The 16,523-nt window shown below is 48.4% G+C and overlaps 1 protein-coding gene across 2 annotated transcripts in view; it reads right to left on the minus strand.

The window, feature by feature from the left end:
* The window catches only part of NOL10 (nucleolar protein 10), a 67,544-nt gene that overhangs the window by 22,488 nt on the left and 28,533 nt on the right, over positions 1 to 16,523 (minus strand). For both annotated transcript variants that reach the window (XM_036432568.2, XM_045579749.1), the window contains 2 exons: positions 14,352 to 14,418; positions 10,645 to 10,697 (listed from right to left, as the gene is read on the minus strand). In XM_036432568.2, coding sequence (XP_036288461.1) covers positions 10,645 to 10,697; positions 14,352 to 14,418 — 120 coding nt within the window. The remainder of the gene's footprint in view (positions 1 to 10,644; positions 10,698 to 14,351; positions 14,419 to 16,523) is intronic.

Here is a 16,523-nt window from a genome sequence, read left to right on the forward strand (position 1 = left end):
TTGCATATTAGCCTTTTAGATCTATAGACAGGAAAACCATGTTTCTTTCCAAGTCTCCCATTCATTCTTTCCTGAGAGCCTGGCCTTGAACCTCTGCTGCAAACCCCATTTGATGTTTATGGTATTACACTTAAAATCCCCTGCAGTCTCCTGAGCTCACACCCACAGTTTACAGTGACAATAACGCCCAGCAATGGCAACCTCTCCTCGCAGCCCTTTCCTCTCCCAATGCCCAGCTACACTAAAAGTGCTCAACCTCGACAGCTATGCCCGCACACAGGCGCACGCACAGCCAGCCAGGGGCTAAAGGCGCTGGGCCAATTTTCTCGTATGAGAAAGTGTTTATCCTTTGATCACGCACATGGTAACGAGCACTCTCAAGACCTTGTTTTGTCATTTTATTCTTGCCAGGAGTTACACAGATGGCTCGGCGTGCTATCCTGGTTACCCCATCACTGGTTTCCTGGATCTAACCTACTTCCTTGTAGGCAAAGGTATTTACTAATAATTTCTCAGCATATCCCCTTGCCTCCCAATTCTTAATTCTGAAGCCCATGTGGAAACTAAGGGCAGCCTGATGCAGCATTTAAAAATATCCAGAGGTGGAAACTTGGCAGAAACAAAGGAAGAATGAATTGCTTTTAAAGTCATGTGTACTTTTCCCTCCAGGTTACACGTCCCAGCCGTGCTATTCCAGGAGGATCAAAGACACTCGGCAGCTACTGTTTATCTTCAGGGCACCATGCATGGAACTAGGAAATCCTGAAGGCCACATTTTAAATTCAAGCAAAGTAACACTGGCCACAGGTTTCCAAAGAAAGTCAAGGCGAGCATTACTGACAGAGCAAAAGAAGAGGGTAAAGGAACCCAACTTTGACTCACAGCGAATAAAATGGGACCGACCATGAATTGTTTAAGTAACTCTCCACAACCCTAAGCAGACATCTGCTTCCGAGTTCTCCATCTATACAGCCCACTGGTAAAAAGGCTTCTCATACATGATGATGTATTATCCTACTAAGACCTATGATATGTGATGCAGGGCTGTGGGAGGGAAGTATCAATCTATTCTTAGAGAAGTTTCAGGACGGATCCCAAAAATGTCATGTAAAATCTTTAAAAAAGAGAAGAGCTTTACAAGAAAAACCACAAGCTTAGTGAACTCTTATGTGCAGGATGAATGGGAGCTGTGTAGTTTGGTGAGGAGTGATGAGAGGGAAAGATCACCTGCTATGGCTGAACCAAAAATTTAAGTTTGGGCTCCCTGGCAGCACGGTGAAAAGGGATGTACAATAGGAAGAAAAATATTTACTTGATAAAGGGACCTACACGGATACGTCTGAAAGAGAAACTCTCTTGGAATTAAACTCAAGAACATTACAGATCTTTCTTTAGGGACTCCAACACTGAGCAATATTTCTTTAAAAGAGCTTTACAAAAGAAATCTCACAGGGCTGTTAAACACCAAAGAAACACACTAAACTGTGGTTGTAAAGGCCAAAGCAAGGTGGTCCAAGCAAGCAGCCTGATGACTTGCCTTGGCTCTGGCACAGGTTAGAGATGTGCAGTCCAATACTGTAGACACTAGCCACCATAGCTATTTAAATCTAATTAAAGTGAAATAAAATGGAAAACTCAGTTCCGCAGGCACATTTCAAGAGCCGCACATGGTTAGCGGCAACCATGTGGACGAAGCGATCTATCATGCTGACACCAGAAGGCCCTGCTGCGCGCTGGCTCACAGAACTCAGAGAAATGGGAGATGAACACGCATGAAGAGGACACTAGGTAGATAAATCCTGACAACCTACATAATAAGCACACGCAACCACACACCATTAGAGCCCAACGCTCAGCACCCAACACCGCCAAGGATGTGAGCGGCACTCCCCTCTCCTGGCGGCAGCGGCACTGGGAAGACGCATTCTCACAGAACCAAACGCTGGCCTGTGCCCTGGCACTTGTGCTCCTGCTGCTTATGTACCCAAAGGAGCTGAAAATTGTGTCCACACAAACCTGCACAGTGTGTTTAATGCCCAAACCTGAAGCATTTATTCAATAGGCGAGTGAATAAACACATCGTGGTACATCCAGACACTGGAACAGTACTCAGCAATAAAGAGAAATGAGCTATGAAGCCACAGAGAGACACGAAGGAAACAAAGATACGTGACTAAGTGAAAGAAGCCTATCTGAGAGGGCTGCATGCTGATTCATTCCAAATTCAGGACATTCTAGAAAAGGCAAAAGTGGGGACAGGAAAGATCAGTGGTCGCTGGGGTTGGGGGAGGAAGGGAGAGATAACAGGCAGTGCACAGAGGATTCCAGGACCGTGGAACTATTCTGTGTGATACACAATGGTGGCCCCAGATCACTGCACATTGGTCCAGCCCACAGAATGCACAGCACCGAGGGTGAGCACCAGTGACCCTGGGTGATCACGTGTCAATGGAGTCTCACCCAGTACAGCAAACATACCACGGGCACAGAGCGCTGACGGTAAAAGAGGGTGCGTGTGCGTGTGTGTGTGTGTGTGTGTGTGTGTGTAAGGAATATGTGGGAACTACATGTGCCACTCAGTTTCACACTGAACCTAACTGTGCTCTAAAGCAGTGGTCGCAGACCTTTCGGACCTCATCGGCCACCAGTGGTCCATGGACCATCATTGGCAACTGCTGCCCTAAAACATAGTCAACTGAATGAATGGGTGTGTGATACAACCACGTACAGATAAGCCAAACTACAGCCAGGCGGATCTTTCATTCACTGCGCCTCACCTCTGTCATTTGCACATTGTTTTCCCAACCAGGAGTACTGCTCTGTTCAACAAGAACGTAAATATTAACTAAAAGGACCTGTGCCTATGTGAAAAGCAAGTACTCATTCCTGTTTAACCGTTTGCAACAACCTTCTAGAGCAGTCTGAAATGCTAGTAATACAAGCCAATCCCACCTCCAACCCTCCAACCCTCCAGAAACCATGGGGGGCAAGCTGATATCATAATATGAAAGCGAAGAGACGGGCAGAAGGGGTTCATTATATTTCTCTCACTTTTATGTACATTTGAAGTTTTCCTGTAAGTTCTGAAGAACGAAGTATCAATACTCTCCATGCTTCCCATGAGCATGTGCAGTGAGAGCCCCTGAGCAGCCCGCTGCCTGGCGCCGGGGACACGGCGGAGAGTGAGACAAAGCCCTCACGGAGCTCTCTGCCGAGCACGTGGCATCAGAAGACAAAGAACTTTCTTGGGATTTGATAAAAACGGAACCAAGGTAAAGGCAATGCAAGTCCTAGAATTTTTCTATTGTTTTCTGCATAAGTTGGGCCTTTTAAAAGAATGTGGCCCAATTTCTTACCTATTTGTATAACCCACATTCTATTGTTTTTCTTTTCTCTTTCAGCATTCTGTTTTTAAGGAAAAGACAAAACACAACAACACAAACCAGAGCAGGTAAGGGCAGTTACCAATGGAACTGCCACGTGACTCCAGCGGCCGGGCACACTCAGAAACACCCTGGTTGTGAGCACTTGGTTCTGTCACCACCACCGAGACACGGTGAGAACCCGACAGCAGATTCACTTCCAAATCAGCATGGCAGAGAGGCTGACTTTTCCCAGGTGCGAGCACCAAGGTGACGGGACTGGCCAGCGCTGTGAGACCAGACCTCTGTCCGTAATGGATCCCAACGAACAGCTCGAACCTGACAGGAAGCTGCCGTTTATTTAAAGAAGAAGGCATGCCAGCTGTGACTGTTAAAGCAAAACAAGCATCATCGGACGCAGTACAGATACATGTCATACGTGCATCAGATATTTCCATGTGGAAATTACATGTTTTTGCCGAGGCAGAACAAAATTAACTTTTGAAAATGTGACAGGAAGCTCAGAAAATTACTTCCTGAGAGTCACACATTAATGCTTCCCCTGTGTCTGCTATTCTTGTGACCCAATAAACTTTAATGGGAAATGGGGAGGATTTCCTTTGTTGAGAAAAAAGCCTCAGATGCTCTGCTGCCGCCTGAAGGTGCTGAGATGGAGATAGGAAGCCCTCATTTCCCCTCTGCAAAGGCACAAACAACTTGTTTGCAGGGAACAGAGCACTTTGTTGCCACCAGACTTTCGGGCCTCACTTCCCATTTGGTAGCTATGAATACGCAACTGAAAAATCACAAATAGAGCACCAAGCCTCATAAAGCCAGCTCACGCAGAAGATAAAATTAAGCACAGACCTGCTGAGCTGGCGTTAGGAAGTAACGCGTCACTGCTAGGAAGGGTGATGGAAACCTGGTGTTCGGAATCAAACTCCTCCACTACCTGCTAGGTCCTGTCTGCAATGACTCACACTCCCCCCACCCCGCATAAAATTGGGTCTTTCACCTTTCATAAGATGTCTTATCTTTCCAGATCTTTCTGAAAGGCTTGGTTTGATCTTCAAGATGTTTTTCTCGGAGGACAAAATTAAGCATGTGTCCCATTTGCATTCTTATGAATCGAGACATCTAAAACATCGAGCTCAAAGGTGAACACAACGAATTGTGTTTTTCATTCAAATTTGTCTTTTTCTTCCCTTTAGAAGTTCTGAAAGGCCAGCCCTTCCCTCCCGCATCCTCAGTAATGACAGTTTTCTTCAGCCCAATGCCCCGATCTTGTCTTTACCTCACATCAACATCTTTTTCTCATGATCTTAGTCTTTTTCTACATCCTAAAACCATGCCTTCTCAGGTGGTAACATGATTCCTGAACTCTTTCCTAAGCTTTCTCACCCTCACCCTGTAAAGTATTTCTCCATGAGCATTAAGAGCCCAAAATCACCCCTCATCAGACCACCCTGCACCCCCCCCACCACCACTCACATGTGGATCACTGCCAACATTCTGCTTAATATTTATTCCTTGGCTGAATAAAACTTCCAGATTTTTTCAAATGCTGCTTGTGCTCAATCCATTCTGAACTTATTAACTATATTTTTTATATTTTCCTTTCAACTACCCTAGCCATTGCACTGACAATATCTGAAGTTCAAGTTCAATGGTTCAATGTTTGAACCTCTTACCTAAAATCAGCTTCTAAAGTAAAGCAGATAATCTAAGCCCTCAGGGTGTCCTTCAGCGAGTAAGGAGCATCTTCTCCCAGGTGGGAACAGGGCCAGAAGCAGCACATCTAATGGCCTGCATGGCCTGCATCTAGTGGCCTGTCCTACCCAACCCCATGTCTCCAAGGATCGGAACCACATGCAGGGTGGGGACACTATGTGAGGTGAGGGGCCAAACAGCATCTGCAGAAAACAAGATTCAAGCAGCCTTTTTCAAATGGCTCTTCCTCTAACCACCTAACACAAAAAATAGTAAATGGCTGCTTTCCCTGTTGTCCCAAGGGCGACGCATAACTAACCTTCCCAAAACAAGAAGAGGCACTGGTCACAGGGATGATGCTTAGGGAGCTGGGCTGAATTCTCTTCGCCGGAAGAGGCTCTTCCTCAAGTTCAGTCTGGGACCTGTGCCCACCAAGTGGAATGGGTGGCTGGGTGACTACTTACCCTCCCTCCTTCCTTCCCTCCCTTCCTCTCTTCCCCCACCCGCCAATACCCTGAAGGTGACTACAGTAGTCCTAAATGTGACTACAATAGTCCTAAATGCAAAGTATAACAAAAATAGTAGTAAGCATGTCTCTGACTAGTAAGACTATAGTTTTCTTATCTCCTTTTCAATATTTAAACGTTTAAAAAAAATAACTACGGGGGGGGGACTATAGATGACTTTTATATTCATATACAAAATCCATTTTTTAATTATCTCCAAGACTCATAATAACATGGGGAATGTTAATTAATTGGGGGAAAAGCAAGATACGAATCATGTTTCTGACTACAATGATGGAAAAATACGGCAAAGTGTCAGGGTGTCTGCTTTTGGGTGGCGGAAAGGTGTTTAAGTTTCCTTCTGCTTTCTTTACTTGCCATTTTCTACAGCGTGAGGAGATAACGGGGGAAATGAACTTCACTTTTAAACGTTTCTTATTTTATCAATTAGGCTGCATCATGGCTTTCTGCTGCAATAATGAACAGCAAAGCCAATGGCATGCAAGAGTTCTTTCTCAACCTGCGTTTTATGGTTTGCAACAGATTCAGCCAGCCCATACTGCATTCCTGAGAGATTGTCCTTGCTCACACAGAATCTGCCAGAACCTTTCCGCGCATCTTCACCTTGTTCAGAATCACATTCTCTCTAAAAGCTTTAGCGGGAGTGCACTTAAAGGCCCACATCCTCATAATGCAGGTGCTCTTTGCCACTGACCCCTTGAGATCGGTTGTTGCAAAAACTGTAGCAGCAATAACCAGATGGACATCAACCACGGACCAGGCCCCGTGACACACGATGAAAAAGTACACCTACTGCGCACAGCTCCTTACACCACCACGCCTCTTCTGAAGTCCAAGAAACTAAAGCTCAGACAGAGTAAGGAACTCGGTCAAAGTCACGGAATTTGTAAATGCCAAAGCTGATACTCAAACTCGGTTCAGACTAATTCTGAAATCTAAGCTTTCCCCTTGCGATGTGAAGGAGGAAATGGCTTCAGATCCAGGTCTGCCATTTGCCCTTGAACAAATACTTGACTCCTGAGCTGTAAATTAGGGACTGGACCAGATGACCGCCAATCCCCCTTCCTGCTCGAATGTTCTGTTTCCAGAGCTCCCCTGTTCCTTACAGCACACAGAAAGCCCTTGGGTGCAGACACTTCAGCACCTGCTTGTTCCGTTGTGTTCTGTCTTGTGCCTCCTCTGTGGGCTGGCAATCCCCAGGGAGCAATTTTCTCTGCACCCGGTACCACCTCCCTGTGCCAGGAGAATATGCTGCTTTTGGCTCTGTAACTGGGGATTTCTAACAAAATTACTCTGGCACCATGACTATTAGCTCTCTGCTGAAGGAGCATTTTAGATGACAATGTGATCCTCACTTTCAGGGTTCTACATGAGCACTGATATATTCAGGGTTGTCTCAGCATACACTAGCGGGCCAAAGAGCGCCCGTGTCCGGAGATTCTCCAAATACTAAGGCAGCAAATGTAAGTGAGCCTGCAGAACTGGCTTTAAACGGAAATGTATCCACTGGGCCAATCCTGGTCCCGACTGAAACCCAAATCACAGGAGGCTCAGCCCAGCACTCAGGGTCACACAGGAAGGAAAACAAAGGTACTGCTTTTAAAACAGTCTAGTCCCAGCTGCACAGCCAACTTTTGGACAAATTTTTAAAATTATCCAACAAAAGTGGTGCCCTTACTTTCAAGTTCTCTTTTTGGGTTTTCTGTTAGCCATTAACAGAATCACCGCGCAATCTCTGGGACGAGGCACCACTTTGAGGAATCTGCCAGCACTCCCAAACACGGTTGCATCACATCAGGTTCTCAGATCTGGCTGATTAGATGTATTGTCAGAGCAAAGGAACTGATCCTTATCCTAACGTATAAAATTATCCTCTGGCATACATGTTATCGGGCATGCCAGCAATCAGCTACCCGGTAATGAGTGCTCAGGAGCCGGGGGGACGTGGGGCTAACCTTGGACCGACACTAACCGCTGGCTGGGTTTGGGTGCCGAAGGAGACCGAAGGCCCTCGGGAGTCCACAGTTGCCAACAGTGCTAAGTAAAGAACCAACCTGAGATTAAATTACATTTCAGGGGAAAACCAAACCTGAAAAACAATTTCTGGCCTTAAGTCTCAGGAGTAGCAAGTGAATTAGACCCTTGAATTTAAAGAGCACACAAACCAAATAACAGATCTTGGTCTCTGAGGAGGCAAAGTGAATTACTGAGAAAATAGGGAAGACTGAAGAAAGTCCATCAACACCAATAAAAAAGAAATATATTTTTTTAATACTCATCTGCCAATCAGGAGTATGTATGCAAATTAACTCAAAAGTTGTGGGTTAACTTGCATGTGCAGGCGCAGAGTGAAGACTGAAGGCTGAGGAGGCTTGGCTTCTTTGCTGGGGCCAGGGGGAAAAGCCAGCCACTCTGGGCCCGAGCGGAGGAGCCTAGCCTGAGGGCCCGAGTCCTGGGAGCCGGAGGAAAACCGAGCCGCAGCCAGGGGAAGGAAGGCCTAGCGCATGAATCTCCGTGCAACGGGCCTCTAGCTGGGTCATAAAAGCCTCGCTAGCTATGGAATCTGTAAGTGGCAGAGTGAGCGAATCAGGACTTCCATTTCATCTATAATGGGTTAAGTGCTCAAGGAAGATGGTATCAGACAGAAAGGCAAACATTAACAAGCTGAAAGAACATTAGGTTGTGTTCATTTTTTTTGCAGAGCCCCAAAGGGGAAGATGGTTTCCCGCCTGATTTATAAGATGCTAATATAAATCACAGCCCAAGCCTCCTCTGCCTGGCATGATCCATGGATTCAAATCCTCTGGTCCTGGAGGCCTCAGCGAGCCCTGTGCCAAGCACCAGCTCGGCAAATCTGATGAAATCTGATGAAATCTGATGAAAAATGGCAGGCGCTCAGGCCCCCGGGCTCGCCTTGCTTTGAAGGAGGATCAGAGAGCGGGTTCCAGGCAAAGGCCGTGGCATTGAACCTCACTCGGTGCGAGGCAGCAGGCGGACGTGGCTCAGAAAGGAACACTCAGGACAAGTCCCAGCACCAGGCTTAGCTGAGCACGAATAACTGTGCTCGCACTGTCCCCACACGCACAGTCACCTGGGAGTGGTCTCAGGGTATTTCTCACAGCTTTCTGTTAAATCTCTGTTAGAAAGCTGACATTAAAGTCTTAGAAGATAAACTAGCACTTGTCAAGAAAACCGTTTCTCACCACCTGGCTGGCATCCGGCCCGTTCACCCAGGCTAATCAGGATCCTCACTGCTGACACCATAAAACCCACCCAGAGAAATAGGCCTGGAGAGCAGGAAGTGAATAACGGGTCCCCTACAGTTCTGATTCTGTGATGGAGATAACTAAAAATGCATTAAGTCATTGTAAAGCCTTAGAATACTTCTCCGAATACAAATTTGCATGGAAAATCTGACTTTGCACACATAACATTATCAGCATAACTGGAAGACAGTATATCCAAATATTACAGTGCTTATAATATCAAGGGGGAAGCAGTGGTTTTCCTTTCTCATACTTTGTAACACTTGGAATATTAATAAATAGGAATGTGCATACGTGGTTTGCATAAACAAAAACCTGCAGGTGTCCGTTCCTTTCAAAGGTCACTTTATAAAACGCAGAATGCGATACAAAAGGGGAAAGGACTTGCTGCTCCCCTTCCTTCCCAGACTCAGGAAATGCCCTCCTCACGCGCAGAGTTACCCACGCGGGACCCAGCTGTTGCCTGCGGCTCCGTCTCTTCCTCACTCCCCACACCCACTCGGTCACCAGGCCTGCCTTCCGACCTTTGCAATCCTCCCACTGCCACCCGCACCGCTGCCCTTGGCATCAGCGGTAAGGTGGCCTCACCGCAAACATATTCAGGGCTGTCCCTTTCTCTCTGAAATCAATACAAATTTATACTTTTTAAAGGCCCATCAGAAACATGGGGAATTTTCATAACTGGAGGCTGACAGTGGTTCTAAAGAGCTGGCCCCTCTGGTTCTGATCTTCAGCTTCCTCACTCTCCCCTTCCCAGGTCTCAGGAAAGGGAGAAGTTTGCCGACCATAATCTAATGCCAACTCTGTGCTCTGCAGCATTCTGTTTAGATCGTATTCCCCAAGCTCCTTTCCTATGTCAACTAAAAGGTAAAGGTGGGGATGCTTTCAGGGAAGGTAAGAGAAAAGTTCTTTCAGAAACAAACAAGCCAAAACCGGTGTGGCTCAGTGGATAGAGCATCGGCTTGTGGACTTAAAGGTCCCAGGATCGAATCTGGTCAAGGGCATGTACCTTGGTTGTGGGACATGCCCAGTGGGGGTTGTGCAAGAGGCAGCTGATGGATGATTCTCTCATTGATGTTTCTAACTCTCTATCCCTCTCTCTTCCTCTTTGTAAAATATCAATATAAAATATATTTAAAAACAAACGATAGGATTGCAAACTGCATGCCATCATTGCTCATGTCAATACTAAGTTTCTTTTATATATCAATATTTTTTATTTCATTTTATTTTTTTTAAATGTATTTCTTTATTGATTTCACAGAGGAAGGAAAAGTGAAAGAGAAAAACATCAATGATGAGAGAATTACTGATTGGCTGTCTCCTGCATGCCCCCTACTGGGGATCAAGCCCAAAACCTAGGCATGTGTCCTTGGCCAGAATTGAACCCAGGACCCTTCAGTCTGGAGGCTGATGATCTACCCACTGAGCCAAACCAGCTAGGGCTGTCACTTACTTTAAAAAGAAACTAACTACAGTGAGATGACTAGAAGAGCACTGGGCTTTTATTCAGAATTTGACCTTGATCACTAATAGCTGAGAGTGAGATTATGAAATACCTGAAAACAAAGGTAAGTCTGAAGAAATTTGCCTATTTCCATGTGATATGGAGTGGTTTTCCATAAAAGGGGACGCGTTGTTTTAACGGCTCTGGGAAGCACAGTGAACGCGGCGTGTAACTTACACAGCCCATGCAGACCCGAAGTCCCTCATGGGTCCAGTGTAGAAATAAGCACAGCTCCCTCCTGTTTATATCTCAGCGCCTCTCCGTATACTCACCGGAATGTAATAGATGCCCATCTTGGGTGTTTCGTTGGCGGTCAGCAGCATTCCTAAAAATAAACACAGAGACGGTAAACCCGTGGGAAAAGGAAAGTATCCTCTTCCACTTGTTTTCCAATGTGCAGCGTCGGAGGCGCTCAGAGCAGGTGCACACGGCACCTGGGAGTGGGCGTGGGGCGGCTGCGGCCTCCTCCATGGGGCTCCCCAGGCAGGGAGACCTGTCCTGCTGCGGAAGGAGCCTTCCCACAGAGCAGCAGGCCACACAGTGTGCCTTCGTTCTTAAGGGGGCAGTGTATCCTCCAGGCACACAGATAGCAGAGTGTCAATGTGCTCTGTGACCCATAAAAATGCGGAAGCTAAGAAGAGAGGTTTCTTTCTGTCCATCAGGAACCGCAGGACCAAGGTACAGCATCCCCACAAAGTGTCACAGCAAAGCAGCTCCTAATGTTTGCCTTCAAGGTCACACCAACTTAACACAAACCACCTCAGGGGAAGGCTACGTGCAGCTACACCTGAGAAGCCAGAACAGAAATCTAACCGCTCCTACCTACAAAAATAACCCACTCTCCGGGAGTTTTAACAGGTTAACCAGCAGAGTAGTTAACGAGTTAGTCCCTCGGGCCAGCATTTTAAGAAAGCCAAGTTACAGCAGGGACAACCTCCTGGCACCCGATCCAGGTTTCCTGTAAGCCAGAGCAGCCTGCGGAGCCCCCTCGGTAAGGAGCCAGCGTGCCGGGCCTCAGCTGCGCCCTCTGCTCTGCGCCACATCGGCCACGGATGCTTCCAGTCCCTGAAGCTGCCCCCACTCGCAGCCCTCACACCAGGCAGTTAACAAGCTGGGTCAGCAGCCGTCGGAATCCCTGAGGATCTCAGAGAGCCGCCTGGGAGGTGAGCACCACCATCACCCTCTTCCACAGATGAACAAATAGAGCTCAGAACTGCAACTGTCACAAGCTAGGGAACTTAGAGCTCAAGTGCAAAGTCAAGAGCACTGTTTTTTAAACACTTTTAAAATCAGCCAAATTATACTTGTTTTAAAAATCCGTTCGTAAAATACAATAGAGGAATCCACAGAGTGAAGATGTTTGGATTATCACACCAATAATCAAAACTAAATATGCCAAATGGTAAGGACAATGCTTTGATTCTACATTTGAAAAAAGTACTTTTGCTGCTCTTTTGTTCACACAAAGCTGCGGAAGTGACCTCACGCAGTGACAGGATGAGATGTTGACAGAGCCCAGGGGAACTCAGCTGAAGCCCATCTGGGGGGACACGACTCCAAAGGGGGAGCTGGCCCTAAACTGGGACCCACCTCCCCAACCAAGACACCGACCATGCAAACACCCAAAGCAGGCAGCGAGGTCAGGAAGAGCAGGGATGGGTGTCTAATTTAAAGCAAATCAAAAATGAGAGACATTCTCAGAACTTGTACTCATGTGGCCGCAGTATATGGCCCAGGAGACGGGAGCTCTGTGATGCTCGATGCTCCCCACGTCTCAACGGCAGCGAGGCCAGGCCTCCAGACCCCGAGACGTGAGCAAAGACAACGTTCTGGGGACGGCAAAGCCATGCACCACCAAGCGAAGGCTCTTGCCGAAGCAGTGCCCGTCGCCTGGCTGCACTGGCAACCCGGACACTGAACATCCAGCAGGGCCGCTCCGCGAGGAACAGCCACAGCTCCCGACAAACCCCGGAACGGCGCTCTGTCCGCCAGAGCATCAACGCAGTCACGTTCCCGCACGGAGCAGGCTCTCACTGGGCCACACGTGGACAGAGACCAGCCACCTCCGACCGGGGGTCAGGCCTGAAACAGCTGGAAGTGAGGAGACGGCCCGCCGGCCTGGGGAGGCGGTGCGGCAGACATGCAGGCGGTGATGGGCGAGACAGAGAGTGAACCCGGGCCAGGGGCTTTACATCCCACTGCTCAGCTCTGCTCTGAGTGGGAACACGTGATGTCCCTGGGCAGGGCCCGAACCCGTCCTCCCTCTGCACTGGAGCACCCTGATGGAATAAGGGCGACCTCACACTGCACAGCAGAGCCGTCCCCCCGCCCTGAAGGCAGGTGAGCTGCACAACCGTGAAGCCTGAAGGTCTTCCCCAGCGGAAGTCTGTCCTCTCCGCCTGTGGTCTAGAACCAGCGGTTCTGACCGACAGGCTGGGGGGCCCTGCCTGCCGTGAGCTCAGCAAGCCCGGAGTGAAGCTGATGCGCCCAAGGCCAAGGGCAGCACCGCCTCCGGGCGCCCTGACCCAGAGCCGCTGAATGAGCAACAGAGAGGAGTGCAGGAGGAGCAGGAGGGCGGGGCCATTTCTCAATACCCTGAGCGGCCTCCATATGCGAAAACCATTCCACAGCCGTCATCATGATTCGGCTATAATTACTCCAAAGTGAGTAAGAGAGAAGATAAAGAAAGGGAAACGTTTCGGCTTTCTAACATGATTCAGCTCATAATGATGAGGCACAAGCAGAGCAGCGTGGGGGGAGGCGTGCTGCGGGCCAGCAAGGGCGAGGCAGGGAGCGTGTGAGGCAGCCGCGGGCCAGCCCAGGGAGGCATCGGTGCTTGTCCTGCGGTGCTTGCCGTCACATGGAATAAACCATCTGGCTAGTTTTGTGTTTGATTAGCCTCTATCAGCTATTTGACTGTAAGTCATGGTCTCTGTCCAGAAACATCCCTTAAGACGTGTGCCTTCCAGAAAAGTGGCCGCCTGCCACGAAGAGACTGGTGGTCACTCAAAGCGAGCACCTTGCCCGGCCGGAGTGGCTCAGTGGCTGGGTGCTGACCCAGGCACTAAGAAGCCGCTGGCACATGCCCGCATTGTGGGCTCGACACCCAGTGGGGGCAGCGCAGGAGGCAGCCGATGGAAGCCTCTCTGTCCACCGCCACCGGCTTCCAGCTGCATTCCTCCTCGGGCCACCGCACCGGGACGCGGCGCCTCCCCTGCCCCAAATCAGCCCACACATGTTGTGTGGCATCAGGTCGCAGCCTCGCTGCACTGTCCCATCCTAGTGCAGCCTCCCCTGTCCCCTCGCCTCTTGCACTGTCCCTCGCCTGGACCATCTCGCCCCAAAGCCAACCAAACCTCACCATCACTCCACCATCAGCACCAACGAAAACCTACGGCCGCCTCCAGCTGCTGCCGCCGAGGCCCTGCCAGCAGGTCAGAGTGCTATCTGCACACGATGGAACTTTCCTCCTCCACCTGCGTCTCTATCAGAATTACCCGTCTCTGTCCTCAGATACTATTCTCACTTTCTCTCAGTCCCCCAGTCTTCATAGATCTGCCCGGAAGGTATTGTTAGATCCTGAAATCTGCCTTGTAATTTGCATACAACAAGCCAACACCCGTGGTTTCACAGCCTGGGTATTACCAGGCAACCTCGGACCTCTCCCAGCCCGACCTGGATTCCCACGCACGCACGATCACTCATCACACCAGGGAGCTGGAACAGCATCTCACTGCCCCTGCCTACGCTCTGTCACCGGCTCCTACTGACAGCCAGGCTGGCCGAGGACTGAGTCACTGAGAGGGCCACTTTCTGAGTCACCCACCCCTTCCTGCTCTTGGCTCTTCAAGTCCATACAATAGCCAAGAGCGGTCCTGACAGAGCTAAACGCTGTCTTAAGAAATACACTGAGTTTAAAACCAAATGAAGCATAGCTTGGATTTGCCTCGCTGAGTGAGCCACGGCTACGCAAGCATACCTGAGTTGGGATAGAGGCAGACATCATTGATGTCATGTTCTGGCTCCAAGGAGGTAAATATCTTTCCCTGAAAGAGAAGCAAACAGGAATCGATAATGAGCTAAAGGAAGACAGCCTTTGGCAATCTCCCGTGTGGAGAGGTAACTCTGGTATATGAAGAAATACAATCGTCTCATTAGAATCATAGAATTTAAGTTTTAAATACACCTTAGAGGATTCATTTGATCAATTTATCAAATACTTTTCATTTTAGAGACAAAGAAACTGAGGCCCAGGAGGAAGAGGAGACTTATGGAAGAAAATACAGTTTAAAGATACTGTCTACACAAAAGAAAAGGGTAAAGTTTAAATAAAGTTGTACATCAACTTAAAAAAAATTCTCTTAACCTGGGACACACCCCCTGGTTAAACCTGTTCCTCAGGGAAACCAAAGGTGAGGTGGTCAGCATGGTAAACTGAGGACACCCCCTCCCGTACCTAAACCACAGGCTTTGGGAGACTGAATGAGATAATGAACACAAAATGACTGGCAAAACGAAATCCTGTAAATACATAAAGTGATGGTTATTATATAGTTAAGCCTAAGACATTTTTTATTTTAAATGAGAGGGGAAATGTGCTTTTTTAAAAATTTAGAGAATGGCCCTAGCCAGTTTGGCTCAATGGATAGAGCATCAACCTACAGATTGAAGGGTCCCAGGCTGGATTCCGGTCAAGGCACATGCCTGGGTTGCGGGCTCAATCCCGGGTGGGGCATGCATAGGAAGCAGCTGATCAATGATTCTCTCTCATCACTGATGTTTCTTCTCTCCCTCTCCCTGCTTCTCTGAAATCAATAAAAATATATTTTTTAAGAAAGTAAGAGAAGAAAGACAGAAAGACAGAAGATAAGATGGGTATGGAAAAAGGTGATAAGAAAGATAAACAAGGAAAGCCAGTCAAGCAAAACCAAGACACGTGGGTGCTGATCAAGAGGGTGCACTTAGTCATAACAACAACGCCAAAATAAAGCTCACTGTGGCAACTACAGCCATGACGCCGAGAGCCAATGCAAGCCCGCCGCTCGGCTCTTAGCTCGCTGGCAGAGGCTTCCGCGGCAAAGGGTGGGCGGGGAGGGGGTAAAGCATGGGGAAGGCGGGTCTTGTGTGTTCAGTGAAAAACAGCAGTCGACTTCTAATACAAGACAACGAGATTCACACAGCTGCCTCCTTTCTTCTCCAATTCTCACTGAAGCAGGAAGGAGAGGGAAGGAAAAAGGAGGGGAAAGAGACTAACAGTGTGGGGCCAAGACGACGAACTCCGCATTAGAGAAACCTGCCGCAGTTCGGAGCCTGGGAGGACCCATCCAAACTGACGTCACGCGTTACCTTGAACCAGCAGGGAAGCCAGATCAAGGGCAACTTCTACTTCCCCAATATTTTATGAATCAAAGAAAATAAAACGTCCCCATTTGCAGTGTTAAGAACAAGTACTATTTAAGTGCATGAGTTTGGATTACAGAAAAAGCACAGAGAAAACCCGCCCACAGCACCACGCAACCTCCCACGAAAACCCTCCCCACCCACAGCCAATGCAAGCAGCTGAGTGGGTTCCTGGGCCAGCTGGAAGCCTTCCTCTCCCCTAGCCAGCCGAGGCACCGGAGCCAAGCACTCCTGGTGGGAGGGACACGGGGGACAGGGGGGACAGGACGTAAGCTCAGGAAAGGCCAATGCTTGGGGGCAAATAGAAAGTGAGCAGGAAACCAATGGCCGTGCACCAGGGACTGTGACCAGGAGCCGCGCCGCGATGGGGCTGCTGGACCGCTCCCCGAGCACGGGCCGCCTCGCGGGAAAGGCTGGTGCTCGCCCCGTGGACACCACGTGAGGCCGCTGGACCTTCCAGCCGCTTCCTCTCAAGAACGAGTTAAAAGAAAATAAAAATAAAAATAAAAGGTGACACTTTTGGACTACAGATGTTAAGTTCGTTATTAATTAAATGCAAAGAACTCTGAGTGAATGTTTTCCTATTTAGTTGATGAACTAACCTTTTACTTCTCAAAATACTTAGGTTGTGAAATGAAAAGCAGAGGCAGATTAAAGCCAGTGATCTAGGATTTTGTTACTTATTAATTAATACTTGGAGCTTGAGGGACAGAACATCAAATATTCTTAAGGAAATATTATTTCAATAAAA

This window comes from Pipistrellus kuhlii, unplaced genomic scaffold (genome assembly GCF_014108245.1).
Source record: "Pipistrellus kuhlii isolate mPipKuh1 unplaced genomic scaffold, mPipKuh1.p scaffold_m20_p_112, whole genome shotgun sequence".
Classification (NCBI taxonomy): Eukaryota; Metazoa; Chordata; class Mammalia; order Chiroptera; family Vespertilionidae; genus Pipistrellus; species Pipistrellus kuhlii.